Raw genomic sequence first — 15925 nt, 5'->3', positions numbered from 1 at the left:
GGGACACTTAGAGGCTCACTCTCTCGAGACACAGGTTCTGCTGGGAGAGTGAGAACCGGTGAGAACTGAATTCAGCCCCTGTCAGTGCTGGTACCTCTCCAGGACAGTTCCACTCGTGGTGGTAGGGGCAGCTGAATCACTGTCTCCCGTGCCATTGCTCTGGCTCAGGTTTGAAGGACAGATGTTGCTGACGGAGGCAGAAGGGAATTCTTCCGGGGGCTCATCAGGCCAGCCAAACTGCTCCTTAGTCTTGCCATAGACTTTTACAGCATCGATCATGGTGACACCTGCTGGATCCACCGAGGCCCCAACTGCAGTAAGTAAGAGCAAGCTTTTAGGAAGCACATTCTCTGAAGGGTTACCACCACCACCACCTACAAAGCAAAGACCAGACTAGTTTGGACAAAGTTCCAAGCCTCATCGATTTCACAGGCATAGAGGAACTTTATCTCCTGAGACTTCAGTAGCACTTTCATCTTGTATAAGTGCTGAATACGTGTAGAAACAGTTCCATGGACCAAAAGCCCTGAATACGTGTAGAAACAGTTCCATGGACCAAAAGCCCATGAAGTCTCCTACTCAGAAGAAGAGTCCCCAAACACCGGTGTAGGGATCCTCTGGTGCTATCAGGGTACCGTATCTCCCAACTCCACCCCCAGGGATCTCTAAACACTCCTTTTGTTCAAAGCACAGATCATCATGAATGAACACCAAGAGCAACTGTTTCTGGAAGGAAAAGTATCAGACAGGTGGCCAGTAAATGGTAGGGAACGTTGCCCGCCCTATGAAAGGCTCAGGGATGTGTACTCTGAGGGTTTAAAGGCATTGCTAACCATCTCTCAGTGACATGTGCCCTGAGGCCTGCATCTGCGCCTTAAGAAAGCCTTGCAATTTCACATGCTAATCTTGCTGCCTACACACGCAGGCAGCCCCATCAGCAAGGCTACCCAACCCTACAGAAGTGAGCCCTGAAGCAGAGTTTTGCCCTGTCTTTACCCCTCCCATCCTCGAGTATATCCCGTTCCTGTAATCTTGTTTCCTTTATATCTCAAACGAAGCTCAAAGTTTCATGATGGCAGAGACCACAGAGCTATCAGTAGAGCCGACGGTTCCTAGAATACTGGAAAGCCACAGAGAAGTGGCCACCCAGTCAGAATTCATAACGAGAAGGATACAGTCTATGCCAGGGGCTGGGGACTCACTGAAGAGGTTCAGCTTCTTATCGGCCTGCAGGGCTTCTTCTCTGGTGAAGGGGAAGTCAAACCAGCGTGAGCGACTCAGGTTAAGCTGCATGGTTCTGCCAAAGATCTCAATATATGATGGGGCCCGTTCAATTGCCTGGGTCCCAATCTGGATCCGCATGCCTGTCATCACCATAGTGCTGTTGTTGTTACTGATCTCAATGGTGAAGCCACCAGGCTGGAGGGAGAAGAGGCACATATCATGCAATTACTGCGAGTTCTTAAGGGCAAACTTTCGATCCTTCCTGTGACAGTGACACAATGTGTGATCCTACAAAAGACCTTTATCCTTTTTAACTCCTCAGCACTGACTTCTTTTCTTCCAAGGATGGGAAAACAGAAGCAGGGAGTAGACTCTTCAGTTTCAGGCTTCTTTCTCCCCAGCATTAACCACCTCCTGCTGCCCTGTGCACAGTAACCCTACTGACAACATGGGAATAGGAGCCCTTTGGCATGGAAGTGAGAATATTCATTAATTCTAGGGACCATGAAACTAGAATCAAGGGTTAATGACTGTGAGTCTTGCATTCTAAGAGGAGATGTGTCCTCAAACCTTCTAAATGTGTCCTCGAGTCCTTCTACCCAGCACGGTGCAGTCAGTCCTCACCTTGGTGTTGGCCACATACATGCCAGTGGAATTCAGCCGGTGCTTTATCTGTTGTGCGTTGTAGACCTGCAGGAGGTCATTACCACCAAACTCCACATCTGTCAGCTGCTGGTTGTGTTCAAAGAAGTCAATGGGGAAGGTCACTTGGCTAGATGTGCGAGTTGCTGTGGGGAACAGCATCAGATTGCCACGGAGCAACATTAGTGCGATCCTGCCACCCCTGTGCTCCTAAGCTCACACGTACTCCCTAATCTTTCTAGGCCAACTCGGGATTATAAGGTTTGCATCAGTATGATGCCTACACGCGGTCAGCTGTCCACCAGTCATCATCCCCAACCACAACACAACCTAGCGGGGCGAAGAAATCTGATGTCAGTATTGGGTACACTTAATAACAACAAGCTCTCTCAGAGCTGCTTTATTTAAAATAAACAAAGGAAACTATTTCTTTATAGGCAGATGAGCTGCATGATTATCTCAAACATAGACTCTAGAACAAATTCCAGATAGTGGGGTGAACCCTGTAAAGATCTTTGCTCAACCCAAGTCACTCACTCCTAAACTCAAGCTTTCACTCCCTGAAGAGTCCTCCTCCATCACTCAAGAGCAAAGACTTCCAGCTCAGACACCTATGACGGCTTCTACACCAGTCGGCGAGAATGAACCAGCCAAAGGATCTACCCCTCAATCAGTTCCATCCTGCACACCACCTCAGGGAAGCCATTTTTCTTAAACCCAGAGAAAACCATCTCAAACCAGGTCCAAGAGAGAATTCTTTCCTGGGCACCTAGGAACTGCTGCCTGAAGTGGACAGCCAACAGGTGCTTGCCGTGCACAGAATGCTGAGAGGCCTCCGGAACCTTGACTCTGCTTCTGAGAAACTAGCTAGCACAGTCTCTACCTTTATGAGCCACAGAAGCAGGACAGTCCCTGTTTCTTCATGGCTGTCTACAACAGTCTACTCTAAGTCCCCGACCCCACCAGTCTTCTGAGGAGGGCCTTACCGATGGTAGCTGTTTTGCGCTTTCGAACAGGCTTCATTATGCTGATGACACTGCTGGGCTGCAGGGAGGGCTGAAGCCAGTAGGAGGTGTTCTCCACGTTGGCCATGTAGATGCGCAGGCTGCCATCCTCACACAGCAAGATCATCGTTGTCCGCTGCTGCTCATTGCAGGCTGTGTGCCTGATGGCGACCATGTCCTGGATCTAGGAGGAGGGGACAGAGGAGTGGTAGTTCCCGCACCTATAGATCAGAACCTACAGAAAAAGGCAGAGAAGCAACTGGATTCGTGGTCAACTGAGGGGGTGCTGAGGCTGCCAAAGAAAAGGCGTCTAGGAGAAAATTCTTCTATAGGCCTCCATTGAAAGAGCTGGCAAAGTGACATGACATACAAATATAAAAAGAGAGCAGGTTCACAGTCTATTCAAGTGATGGGAGAACGGGGCACTGACCTTTGCTTTGGCAGGAAGAGTCTTAATCTCCTGGATGAGGAAAGTGTCTGGTTTCACCATAACTACCAGGGGCACTCCTGTAGTTTGCTGGACACAACACACCAAGCCAGGGTGGTTCATCACCTCAGACCACTGGCAAAGGGCAGGAGACGTCTTACTGCCACCATTGGAACTACAGACAACAAAAGTGGCCACAGTTAGGGTGTCAATCACCATCTAACAGTTCTTTTCTTGACCTAAAGGCCATCCTCACGAACCACTGGACTCTCAGAGCAATATACCCACCCAAGGACTCAAATTACCCACGAGCCTGAGTCTTATTCTGAGCCACATAAATACTCTCATATACCCCAATGTGCGCCCCCAGCAGGAGTCCTGGTTTAGGATCTCGGTCAGCTGCTGGGTTCTACGGTCTGAGGGAATAGGTGGCCCTATGTGCGTAAGGCTGTCAACTGCATAGGGCCACGGAGCTGCCAGAGGCTGATGACCCATTGTCCTTTTAAGAATTTCCAAGCACATCAAGCTACGTATGAATGGTATCCATTTTATTTCATCTCAAACCGGGTAATTCACAAAATACAGGCCAGAGAGAAAGTGCTTTTCAGTGGCAGATAAGAAAGAGGGGAAGAGACCCTAAAACTTTGCTGCCTCCTCCTTAAATAAAGCACTCACTACCTCACACACCCCTGTCACCTAGAAGTCTGATGGCAGCCTCCACCTCCCCAAGCTCCAAGCTCGCCCCATCTGCTGACACCATGTTCTATTTACTGATCAACCCCCCAGGAGGGAAACTTAAAGGGCATCTTAGCAGCACAAGTGTCTAGGAGAAACTTACATTCTCTTCTCAGAACTCAGTAATCAAATTAAAGTCACATTTGCTACCCTGACCCTAGCTTTTCCTTCTGAGTGACAGTGGCTCCCCAAACTACCTGTTACAGCTTGGGGTCTCCACGGTGGGAGACAAACCATGCAGGCTGCCCAACCTACCAACACTGGACACCGCTTGATTTAAAGACACCAAGCAGGGAAGGGCGAGCCCTTGTGAGGGGCGGAGCTCTCCTGCTGAACATGGGCGCTGTGGCAGTTCACCTTTAAGTGCTCATCCCCACCTCTTGATGCTGATGGAGAAGAGCTGCAACACCTCCAGCGTTGTCCTACTGATGGTGGCTGCAAACGACCTGCCCTGACAGTAGCTGAAGAAGAGCATCTGCAACACGTGCGAGTAGTAGACAGACACACCGCCACCTGCCACCTGGCTGTTACTGTCCTATCACAACAGAGACACAACATCCGCATTAACTTCTCATGCTGCCTGGGCACCAGCTTCTGCTCTGGCTGCTCATTCATTTTACACCATGATCATGGGGTCTCATTCTTAAAGTATGAGATCCCCGCAGGAAACCTTAAAAATACCAAGAGAATACAGGAACTTCAAGTTTAGTCCTAAAGGACTAAAGTTTTTGCTATTAGATAAAAAGTTAGAAGAAAAAAGAGAAACGAACAACAGAAGCCTTGCTAGGCTGATTAAACCTGGCATAGAAGGGAACAGTGCCATGTGCTCTAACCTTCAGGTCCTCGTGGTTTATTTCCAGCACATTAGTGACATAGAAGGGTCCCTGCTGGGCACTGCTGGCCTCTTCCATGAGCTGGGTATAGATGTACCCAGCCGAAGACATTATAACAATGATGTTCTTTCCCTCTTCGTTGAAGAGGAAGGTAACATCTCTTATCTTTGAGCTGGGCAGGAGAAAGTAGAAGGTTGGACTCAAGGCATCAACGGACAGGTCATAAATCTGCAGAATGGAAGGAAGAAAGATCAAATAAGGGAGATCCATTTCAGTCCCATGCCCAAACTATCCTGGTGAACCCACAGAGCTGCAATCAGTGAGGAATGAGCACTCAATCTCCACTCAGCAAGCACCTATAAGTGCTAGACAATGAGCACAAGATGATAAAGTATCTTTTCACTGCCTCTTAGGAATGAGCAGAGGAGAGATACACATCAACAAATTCTATACCAAGTACAATAATTAACAGCTGTGAATTGGACACAGTGGGTGTTGAACCAGAATCAATTTTCTGCTACCTGCACACAGATAGGTCCTGCTCAACAACATAACAAAAGGCAACAAAATGTTAGGATTTTTCATTTTTAATTTCTAAGAGACGCTAGCACATATAACGGAGATCAGGCATTCTGGATTTAAAAGCAAAACCATTCTAGGATGAGAGCATCAAAGGGCTGTAACTATACCTTGACAAAATCTGCAGTGACGATCGCTAGCTCAGTCTGTGAACCAGGTAACCACACGGCTTTGATGATGAAGTTCCCTGTTGCCAACTGGGGGTGCAAAACCAAATGATCCGACACAGATCCTGAGCTACTGAAGGTCAGCACGTGGCAGTCCTGGACATGGTTGAAGGAACAGAATGGTTAAAAACTGATTTGGAAAGTAGCCTAATTAATTTCAGAGTTCTAATGCTGCCTTTTCTTCCCTAATATTCCCTGGCTCCAGACAGTACTCAGACTGTCTAGTAACATGTTCAAGTGTCAAGAACACACGAAGATTATTTCCAATACAAAAGAAATCTGGAAGAAATTCAGAGATCTTTTGTGTTCCCAATGGCTTTTAAGTTCTGATCTCAACAATGAATAAGAGAAAGTGGTGCTGAAAACAGGGGAGAGAAGGTGACTGGGATCCACAGCTTAACAGAACCAAACCTGGATCAGGATTGTTACCTTCAGCCCACAAACAGCAAGGTAGTCCTCCTTGCACGGATTCCCCGTGAGGCTCAGCACAGTAAAGGGGACTGGGGCAGAAGCCAGGCGGGTCAGAGTCAGCTTCCTTTTGCTGGAATCTGCTTGCTTCAGGAGAGCTGAGAGCTGCAGGACAGTGATCTGCAAAGGAATAATTCCCAATTTATTCCTAACCCACATACTCTCAGAGAACACAGAGCAATAAAAAAACGTTCCTTCACTAGAGCTACTGATTTGGAGGCTTTTTTTTGTGGGCAAGTCTCTTAGGAAACTCCAAGACCAATACCAGTCATACATCCCCTGGTTAAAAGAATGGAATGCCTTTCATCTCCTCCTTCTAGAGATGACAAAAGAAACCAACTTCTCTTCGTATAATCAGTTCATAAAATATTTAAACAATTCCCATATACTACTGTCCCTTCTCATTTTCACTGAGAATGTTTTTGAAAGGATTTTAGAGGTATTTTAATCTCTAGTTTGTTTTTCACCTAAGGTGTGATTAAAACAACTTTACTGATAATGAAGAAGTCAGAATATAGAAAAGTGTGAGTTAGGATACTCTCCTCCAACCTCTCCTGGTTCTATAAAACACGATAAACTTCCTTGTGCCCTTAGAGGGCTGGGAGAGCAGGAAAGAACTAAATAAGGATCACTGAGCCTTCCTATGAAGACTCTTCTCTCCCCACTTGTGTCCTCAGAGTGGCCAAAATGGGAAAGACTGGGAGCCACGGTGTCCTAGGAAACCACCAGTAGTTACCTTCGCCTAGGGGTTCCCACAATAGAGTGGGAATTAACTATTTAGACTCTCTGTTCTAGTCACACTGGTCCTAAGTCTAATAAAGTAACTCAGGGTTCAAGTAGAAAAGTTTGTTGAGCTCTGTCCCTGAAGCTTTGCTGGAACCCAATAGACATTTTCCCTGAGGGCCAATCTGAGTATCATCTATTTGTTTTGCTCAGCACCTAAGACAAACATGACCTCAAATGAAAGGGAAGGAACTGGAAGACCCACCTTGCCTTTCTCATGGCTGACAGCCAAATGCTGGCGGCGCCCATGAGGGGAGGAGAGCACACACATAGCCACCCTCCTGAGCACATGGGCGCTGATTAGCTGTCGAATAGTCTGGCCCTGGTCTCCGCTGTAATTCATCCGAACATTCTCAAAGGCACCTTCCTGGGAACCTAATGTGGGAACCTGGCAAAGAGGGAAGCAGAGAGAGAAGGCAGTAATAAGGCAAAAAAGATCAAGTGGATTCATACACATGCTATTCATGTGACTGAGACACTGCACAATTTAGTTATTCAAAAGCAACGGGACTGGGCTTCCCTGGTGGCGCAGTGGTTAAGAATCCGCCTGCCATGCAGGGGACACGGGTTTGATCCCTGGTCCGGGAAGATCCCACATGCCTCGGAGCAACTAAGCCCATGCGCCACAACTACTGAGCCTGCACTCTAGAGCCCACGAGCCACAGCTACTAAAGCCCACAGGCCACAACCACTGAAGCCCGTGCGCCTAGAGCCCGAGCTCCGCAACAAGAGAAGCCACGAGCATGAGAAGCCCGCGCACCACAACAAAGAGTAGTCCCCGCTGGCTGCAACCAGAGAAAGCCCGAGCACAGCAACGACAACACAACACAGCCAAAAATTAATTAATTAATTAAAGCAATGGATTCCAATCTCTAATCCATAGACAGCTAGGTAAATTCATCAAAATTATTGTCAGTCCAATAAGAACAATGCAGTGAATGTTGCATAAAGCTAAATTAATACAAAGTATTCACTTTTTTAAAATGTTAAAACGCCTTTTTTATTTTTTGGCTGCGCCACATGGCTTGCAGGATCTTAGTTCCCTGCCCAGGGATTGAACCCAGGCCACAGCAGTGAAAGCGCCAAGTCCTAACCACTGGGCCACCAGGGAATTCCCAACTGTGACTGATGTTTAATAAAATACCAGAATATATGTGTGTGTATTACCAAGTGATTATGTTTCCCTTAAAAGCAGTCACCTTGTGAGATCTATTTGTGTACCTCACTCATTTTCACATTTCCCTTCCGGAAATGCCGACACTTTACTTCCTACTACTTTACACAGCTGCTGAAGACTCAGGCAGACCACGCCAGGGGTCCTACAGTCCGTGCTAAGCAGCAGGTGTAAAGTGGATAATGACTTACAACTTACAACCCAAGTCATAGGAAGAATTAAAGGAAGATGACCTCAAGGTAATCTTTGGCTCTAAGCCGAAGAGGACAAGCATTATTTTTGTAAACAAGGTGAACCTTAGGGGAGAAGATACAATAAGGAGGTATTCTATTTTACATACAGAAGAAATTTCTAACCATTATAATTTCCCCCAAATGTCGTTCCTCACATCCAGGGGTTCACATGTTTATGTGAACTGAAAAGGAAACTTACTCACTGGGTTTGTCCGAATGACCTCTGGATTCCCTTCTCTGGAAGACACACCTCACATGCTGATTTTCACACTGGGTGTCACGGTATCTTAAACTCTAAGTTCTGAATGGCCAGGGGTTGACTGTTCTAAGGATATTCCTCCGAGTGTCTAGCACACTTTGGCATCTCAGTCAACGTGCTGGTTCCCACATGCACCTAACTCCCAGACCCTGACACACTCACCATCAGCTGGTCTGTCATCTCAACCACCTTGTCCACTGTGTGCAGCTCCCGGAGGGCCTGCTGAGCCCGGCTGCTGCTCCCCACAGCTGAAGCCTGCTGGAAGTTGGTCTGAATGGCATCCATGAGGAAATTGAGCATGTCTAACACGAGAGGAGCGAAGGAGAAATTGGCCTGAGAAAAATCCAAATACACAAGTGAAAAAAAAAAAAAAAAAGAGACAGTAAAATAATGGGTCATACTCATCACCACAATCTTGCTAGTAACTACCTACAGAATCCAGAACCCACTTTCCTCACTTCAGTCTGATATTCTAGCCCTCATCTCACTCTCTCCAGTAACACTGGATTTGATGCCAGTCAATACACTATTGTGCTACTAACCTAGAGCAATCTTCCTAAACCAGGGACCCCACGTCGGTATCCTACTGCTTGAACGCACCCACCATGTATAGTTAGTTAACTTCTCCCCAATGCATCTAGAATGCCTCTAGTGAAAACTGAGAAAATAGTCGCTCAAATCATTTTCTGTATTCTGTGCTTCAGATGAGAAAGCCTGACCAAGAAAGTGTGCTCTAGAGTGTTACACAACTAAAATTTACCCTCCCACAAACTTCCCAAACACTCCTCAGTCATAAACTCTTCCTTATGAAGTAGTGACTGACAACACACACTATTCATATTCCACTGTGGAAATCAGTAAATTTAGAGAGAGGAGAAAACAACCCCACACCCACTAGTGGAGTCATAAGGAGAGCCTGGTGCACTGATCGCTCATGGACCAGCTGGCCAGGCTCTGTGCTCTGGGCCCCGTGCTGGACACCACCGGAGCCCACCTGGTTCTGCAGCTCCTCCCGGCAGCCCTCCACTGTGCGGCACAGGCTGCTCTTCTTGGGCTTCTCTTCATCAGCAACCTTTCCGTCACTGATGGTGACTTTGGCCTTGTCAGCCGGGGAGGTGCTGGTGTGGCGCACGAGACTCTCTGAAACTCTGGGTTCACTCTGAAATGCTGATTCCTTCATGGTGGAGCTCATGCCGCTGCTGGGAGTTCGCTTCACTAGAGCCTAGGGACAGAAAACGTCAGAGACCCCAAGTCTTGCCACAGGCATAGATGAAATACTGCCTAAGATGCTGAAGGAAAATCTGACCCAAAGGAGACACTGGCTAACCATTTAAAGATTATCCAAAAGCCTGAATTCTGATCTTCATTGTATTCACCTAATGTCTGGTACTTTACCCACTCAGAGCAATAGGTCTTGAAATTGTGGAGGGGGGTCTTTGAAAAAACTGCAAGATCTCTAGGGACATGACAAGTTCTAATATTCTAAGTGAAGTGCATAGGCCATGATTATATAGCTAATCAATGACAACCAGAACTTAGTCCTAGACCCAGGCCACCATGAAGGTGACATGGGAATTTCCCAGTTTGGCTTAAGCATTTGTGTCACAAGTCACCCTTTATAGCCGAGAGAATGTTCCAATCTCTCACCAGACAGCTGCCATCTTCCTTGGCTCCACAGTCACAGAAGAAGGATCCATACTTGGCATAGGAAATCTCATGATCCTTGTGGCACACCTTGGCACATACTGTACACACACCCACCCCATCAACCATTTTGCAGGTGTGACAGTGGTACCTACGAAGAACGAGAACCAGCCAATGAGCCCAGAAGTCCCAACAATCAAGGGCCAGCAAACCCTCACCTGAAACGAAAAACTACTCTTACCAATGCTGGTTCATGAATTCTTTCTGAGTGATGGTAAAAGTGCACAATTTATTGCAAAGAGAATCTTCATCCTTCAAAGATAATAAATAGTTTTAATCAGAAATATATCCTTCTACACAGGGACCCATAAAAACACACCCTACGGAGAGTAAACCACTGACTCATAACTGACCAGTAGAAACCTACTCCAACTGGAGATAGCTTGCAGGCTATAAATATGCTGCAATTTCAGGTGAGACCTTAAGGTTTTGTGGCTAAGAAAAAAATAAATCTTATGCTTTCTCTACAAGGAAGCTCACACCATCCCCATGAAGACTCATCTTTGAAACTCCATTTTGGATGCAAAAACCAAGGAACTGTATGCCAAGTGCCTCTAGATGGAGGAAGGCATGTGTTTACTAAACGGTCCTTCCCCTAGGAGATTAGAGCCCTACAGCTTGCTCTGCAGGCCTGGAAAGTCAGTCTGGCATTAGTCATGTAAGCTGTGAGAAAGCAACAAGGGCTGGGAAGAGTTCTGAAGCTCCCAGGGGCTAGAGGGAGGGCCAAAGGACTGTTAGTGTGAGCTCTGCAAGTGCCGATCAGCCATGACCATGGTGGTTACTTTACTTACTGAATCCTCAGCCTGGGAGTCTTCCTCTTCCACTGCCAGCTCCTCCACCCAGTCTGAGTCCACTTCAATGGCCCGCTCTTCCCCATCCACTGAGAGGTGACTTGGGCCTTGACCGTTACTCTGGCTCAAGGCATTGGTGACATCAGCCAAGTAAGACATAACATGGCAGGTACACTCCAGGACTACCACATGCTGTAAGAGAAGACCACCACACCACGGAAACCTCAGTTCTCCATATTCGGTTATTATGTAAACTGTGTTTTCTCAAGCTTTTTCCAATAAAGCTCAGTATCAAAGGAATAGTATAAAAGCAGAGAAGAAAAACAACATGTTTTAATTATCTATTTCCTCATCTCGTAGCACTATGACTACATGTAGTTGGTCAATAAACTGTACTGAATCAGTGTGATTCCTTCTTTCTTAAGCACAAAGACAACTCTTTAAAAAATTTTATAAAATGAAGTACGATGGAAATCAAGAAAAAAAAGTTAAAATGGAGACAAAAATCATTCAAGAAAAAAACAGACTGATACAAAGAACAGACTGGTGGTGCCAGAGGCAGCGGGTAGGAGGGTGGGCGAAATGGGTGATGGGGGTCAAAAGGTACAAACTTCCAGTTATAAAATAAGTCATGGGGATGTAATGTCCAACATAGTGACTAGAGTTAATAAATACTACTGTATGCATATCTGAAAGTTACGAAGAGAGTAGGTCTTAAAAGTCCTCATTGCAAGAAAAAACAAATTTTGTTAACTACGTATGGTGATGTATTAACTAGACTTACTGTGATCATTCTGCAATAAAAACAAATATCAAATCATTATGTTGTACATCTGAAACTAATATGATATTCTATGTCAATTACACCTCAAGAAAAAAGAAAAAAAGCTATATTAAAAGTATGAATAAGTTCTCATTGGCTTTTTTCCTGCTGTTACCATTTTTTTTTAACCATTAGTGGAAGATATTTAAATTACTGGCTTTTTAATTAATGCAGTAGGGGAGGAAGAGCTTCAGAGATCAAGGGGAAATTTTTCCAGCAAATCACTGCAGAGAGTTCGTGCTTGCCTAAAAAAACCCAAAAGTCTGGCATCAAAACCTCAGATTTCTAAGTTCCTTCACTCTGCACTCTAACAGTTCAGTGTGGAAAGGATAAAGATCAGCAAGAAAGCAGGGAGAGATGAATGGTGCTGTGGTGAGTCAAGAGGCCAGTTATCTGCTCTTAGCCACTATGTCAGGTTCACGGGTTGGGTGGGGGGAGAAAATGCCTGAATGCAAGATTTCTGCCAGTTTCCACCCTTTTTCTCAGCACAGTGACCTGAACTTTCAGGTAAAGTAAACAATTCTAGCATCTGGACTGGAGCTGAGGAGGGAGACTGTAACTCCGTATAACACTCAGAGCACACAGTTCCAGTGCAGGAGCAGGGGACAATTTTCCAGAGCGTGCCAATACCTAAAAATAGCAGGAATTCACTGTTTTAAGAAGGACTCTGTTGGATGTCTGCTTACCAGAATATTTCCTTCCTATCACTTCTTGCCACCGAGAAGAGGCCTAAGGGCATGCGGTTAGCAATTACACACTTCCAGGCCTTTGAGATTATAGGCCTTATCCTCTGTAGGCTAGCCAGGGACAGAAACCAACAGGAAGGAGACTTCCACCTGGCCACAAAGATAAGAATCACCACTCCCTGACTGCCGTCACTCCTCACTTGTCTTACCTTTCCATGCATTACATTGGCATTCAGTTTTTCGACCACATTCTTCTGTGACAGGTATTTCTTGCTGTCCCAAAGGAAAAAAAAAAGGGGGGGGGACACAAAATCATCTAAGGAATCAAAGAAAGGAAGCATCTTCACATATCTCACATCAATTTGTGGACACTGTGAACCAAAGGCATTCTTAGAAAATTGTGTGGATAGTCAGAAGTTGGGGGCTCTGTTCCTATCAGTGGCAGGTGGTACACTTTCCCCAAGACTTCTCCCAGGAATAATGAACAGAAAATCCTACTAATAAAATAATGAAGATTAAATCTAAACTGAACAGTTACTGGCTACTCCCTCAATCCCCAATAAAAAGGTAGAGATTCAAATTTCTTTTATACTCACTCTGAGCTACAGAAAATAGCCTGTAATTCATTAACCCCCTTTTCTCTAAGAGCAATGTTGTAACATACAGATGCGTTCCTCCAATTTCACCATCTTACCATCTACTCAGCCAGTCCACAGCAGCATTATGAAGCTGAAGATGGCCAGCACCTTGACCTGCACTGGCCAGGGTAGCCATCACAACCATGAGTTCAGGGAAACCAGTCCCATCACCATTGGCCAGCATCTCTGTTGCCATGGGGATCAGGGTGCCCAACAGCACAGCACACACACCTTCCCCGACTTGGCTGATAGAGAAGAAACAGGAAGTTGGTAAGTAATCAACAGGAATCTGCTGTACACTTCTAAATTTATAAGAGTTAATTAAGGAGTTTAAATTTAAACATTAAATGCATGACTATACACACTAAGCCCAGTTGTGGACTTGGGCTACTAGAGCACAAAACATTCATCCCCGTTACAACTGACATGCCAAGTCACTGCAAAAGTTTTTCCATGGGAAAAATCAAGAAGAGCCACTAGATTCCTTGAGTCTACTGAGAGGGAGCTATGGAATCACTGAAAATGCTCACGACTGATTCCTGAAAGAAAGACAGCGGCATGATCTCACCTTATTTCTGGGGCCGTTAGAACATGTGAAATAAATGCAGGTGCCCTACCTGTTTTCCCGAACAATGTACGTGGTCAACAACTGTAGAAGCTGCCTGTTCTCCTGGATCACATCCAGCTGATCGGAATCTTTGGGGGGCGATGCAGTCATGCGGGTGAGCCAGGCCTGGAGACGCACAGGCTCCACGCAAGCCAGCTGTGCCAGGGAACCACAGAGATGCAGAAGGCTCGGGTTAGGGCTCTTCTCAGCTGGAGACAGACCGAGAGGCGAAGGTCAGTGAAGGAGGGCAGGGGGAAAGGAAGGAAGGCGCAGACTGTGAGCCTGGAAAGGGGGAAAGGCTCCAAGGAAGTTTTCGACTTCCTTCCAAACTATCTCTGAGGGATTCTCTCCACATGTTAGCATTTTCATGCCATAGTTATACTTGGGCAGAAGATAGGCACAGTCATTAGCTGGACATCAAAGTTCCCTTAAGAAGATTACTAAAAGCTGTCACTCACTCAGCTGGAAGAGTTTGGTGAAGAATTTCAAAACTCGGTTACAGAATTTAGCAGAGAGGTTCTCATTGGCTGTTGCCATCATGACCTGCACAAGTTCTCCACTGAAAGGCAAGAGGGTAAAAATGGAAGAATCACGTTAAGCTTCACATAAAAGGCATCCGTTTCTATTTCTTCACAATCTCATCCCCTCTAGGGGAACTGGTCATTTGTGAGTCAACAATGCCAGGTGTTCATGAAATCAACCCCCTCCACCGATAACCTCAAGGAGTCAGCAGTTAACTGAAGTCCTCCCAGAGGTACAAACACCTAAGCAGGCTTTTGTATTCCCTGAGAAAGAACACCCAAGTCAACAAAGACAGGTCCCTACTTCCAGGAGATATTCAAAAATGTTCACTGAGGAGAACAAAACATAGCTCACCTGTCAGAGAAAAATTCCTCCATAGCTTTGCGAGCCTGACTGCTTTCCAGTTGCTTTTCCAAATATTGGAGACATTCCTCTAAGATGGATTCATCCAGTCCACTGAAAATCCAAAAGAAAAATTAACTACCAGAAACAAGGGCTGTTTCAATGTCCTGCTAAATCCTGACCTTTAAAAATCCAAAGTCTGTTTACGGCTACACCTTTTGAGGGCAATATTCAATTTTGTTTTGTCAAAGCTTAGCATAAACCCTGGCATACAGTAGGTGCTCAATAAATTTTTGAGGAATTAAACTGAAATAAAATGTTAAAATTCCTAAAATCTGAGATAACTGATGTAGTCGATGGCTAAGAGTTCCAAGAATCACTGCTGTTATTTCAAACTGTTAGAAAGAGGAAGGAAGGGAGGGAAACACTGAAGGGGGGAGGGGGGACGAAAGAGAAGTGGGGAGGGGGAGAAAAAGAAAAGGCAGCCCCTGATGAAAACCTGGATTCCTCAACAACAAAAAGGCAGGAAATCCCAATACCTGGAACCCTTTATCTGTACAGTTCTCAGTGGGATAAAACTGTAACTTATTCAACTGTTCCGTAAGACTCTCCTACATCAACATGGCCTACACTATCAAGGTCAAACAATGCTATGAGACCACCTAATTCCACAGAACACCTATCTCAGAAGCATGGTTACAAAAATATTAGAAATTTTATCATGCTCCTTTGTACACTTCATCACATCTAGTACAGCATGTTTATTCCTAAGAATTAATTACAAAAGAAGATTCCAAGTAACCTTTCATGCGTGTCCACAGGAACACAAAACGCACACAAGTATAGAACTTTCTGTTAAAAAGCACAATCATAATCTATTAATTAACAACATAAAGAAGCTAGTGTTGGTACATTTCATTGATGGTAGCAGGAGGTCACAGGAACCGGAGGCTTCTCCCCAATCAGGCTCACCTATTGGGATCTGCATGATTAGCCAGAATGTTGTAACAGCCAGTGATTAGTTTCTCATAAACGCGAGCCAAGAACTCATCAGACTCTGCAGGGCCCAGGATGCGCTCCAGAGAGTTGCTACTGATCTCAGCGACACTCTCAGTGCTCGACTCCAGAAGAAGGGGAAGCAGGGTCCGAATTACCTGTGGCGGGTTCATCTCATCGGACCAACTTCAGCAAAGAAAACAGAACCAAATTAGTGAATATACTCCTCTCAAAAGCTGCGAGGGGAGGAGAGAGCAATCTACTCATTTACTGAGAAGGGCTTTTTTC

The 15925-nt window shown here is 45.6% G+C and overlaps 1 protein-coding gene across 7 annotated transcripts in view; it reads right to left on the bottom strand.

The window, feature by feature from the left end:
* UBR4 (ubiquitin protein ligase E3 component n-recognin 4) overlaps nt 1-15925 on the bottom strand; it is a 125837-nt gene that overhangs the window by 73149 nt on the left and 36763 nt on the right. For all 7 annotated transcript variants that reach the window (XM_029227494.1, XM_029227495.1, XM_029227496.1 and 4 more), the window contains exons 29-49: nt 15614-15823; nt 14654-14755; nt 14236-14336; nt 13788-13986; nt 13227-13415; nt 12742-12805; nt 11024-11215; nt 10414-10484; nt 10176-10323; nt 9523-9750; nt 8691-8861; nt 7068-7250; nt 6041-6199; nt 5555-5707; nt 4866-5093; nt 4410-4567; nt 3301-3472; nt 2853-3054; nt 1849-2012; nt 1203-1419; nt 95-311 (exon numbers count right to left, since the gene is read on the bottom strand). In XM_029227494.1, the coding sequence (XP_029083327.1) occupies nt 95-311; nt 1203-1419; nt 1849-2012; nt 2853-3054; nt 3301-3472; nt 4410-4567; nt 4866-5093; nt 5555-5707; nt 6041-6199; nt 7068-7250; nt 8691-8861; nt 9523-9750; nt 10176-10323; nt 10414-10484; nt 11024-11215; nt 12742-12805; nt 13227-13415; nt 13788-13986; nt 14236-14336; nt 14654-14755; nt 15614-15823 (3528 nt within the window). The remainder of the gene's footprint in view (nt 1-94; nt 312-1202; nt 1420-1848; nt 2013-2852; nt 3055-3300; nt 3473-4409; nt 4568-4865; nt 5094-5554; nt 5708-6040; nt 6200-7067; nt 7251-8690; nt 8862-9522; nt 9751-10175; nt 10324-10413; nt 10485-11023; nt 11216-12741; nt 12806-13226; nt 13416-13787; nt 13987-14235; nt 14337-14653; nt 14756-15613; nt 15824-15925) is intronic.

This window comes from Monodon monoceros, unplaced genomic scaffold (genome assembly GCF_005190385.1).
Source record: "Monodon monoceros isolate NGI ecotype Baffin Bay Population unplaced genomic scaffold, NGI_Narwhal_1 Super_Scaffold_18, whole genome shotgun sequence".
Classification (NCBI taxonomy): domain Eukaryota; kingdom Metazoa; phylum Chordata; class Mammalia; order Artiodactyla; family Monodontidae; genus Monodon; species Monodon monoceros.
This window is presented reverse-complemented; position numbering and strand designations above follow the sequence as displayed.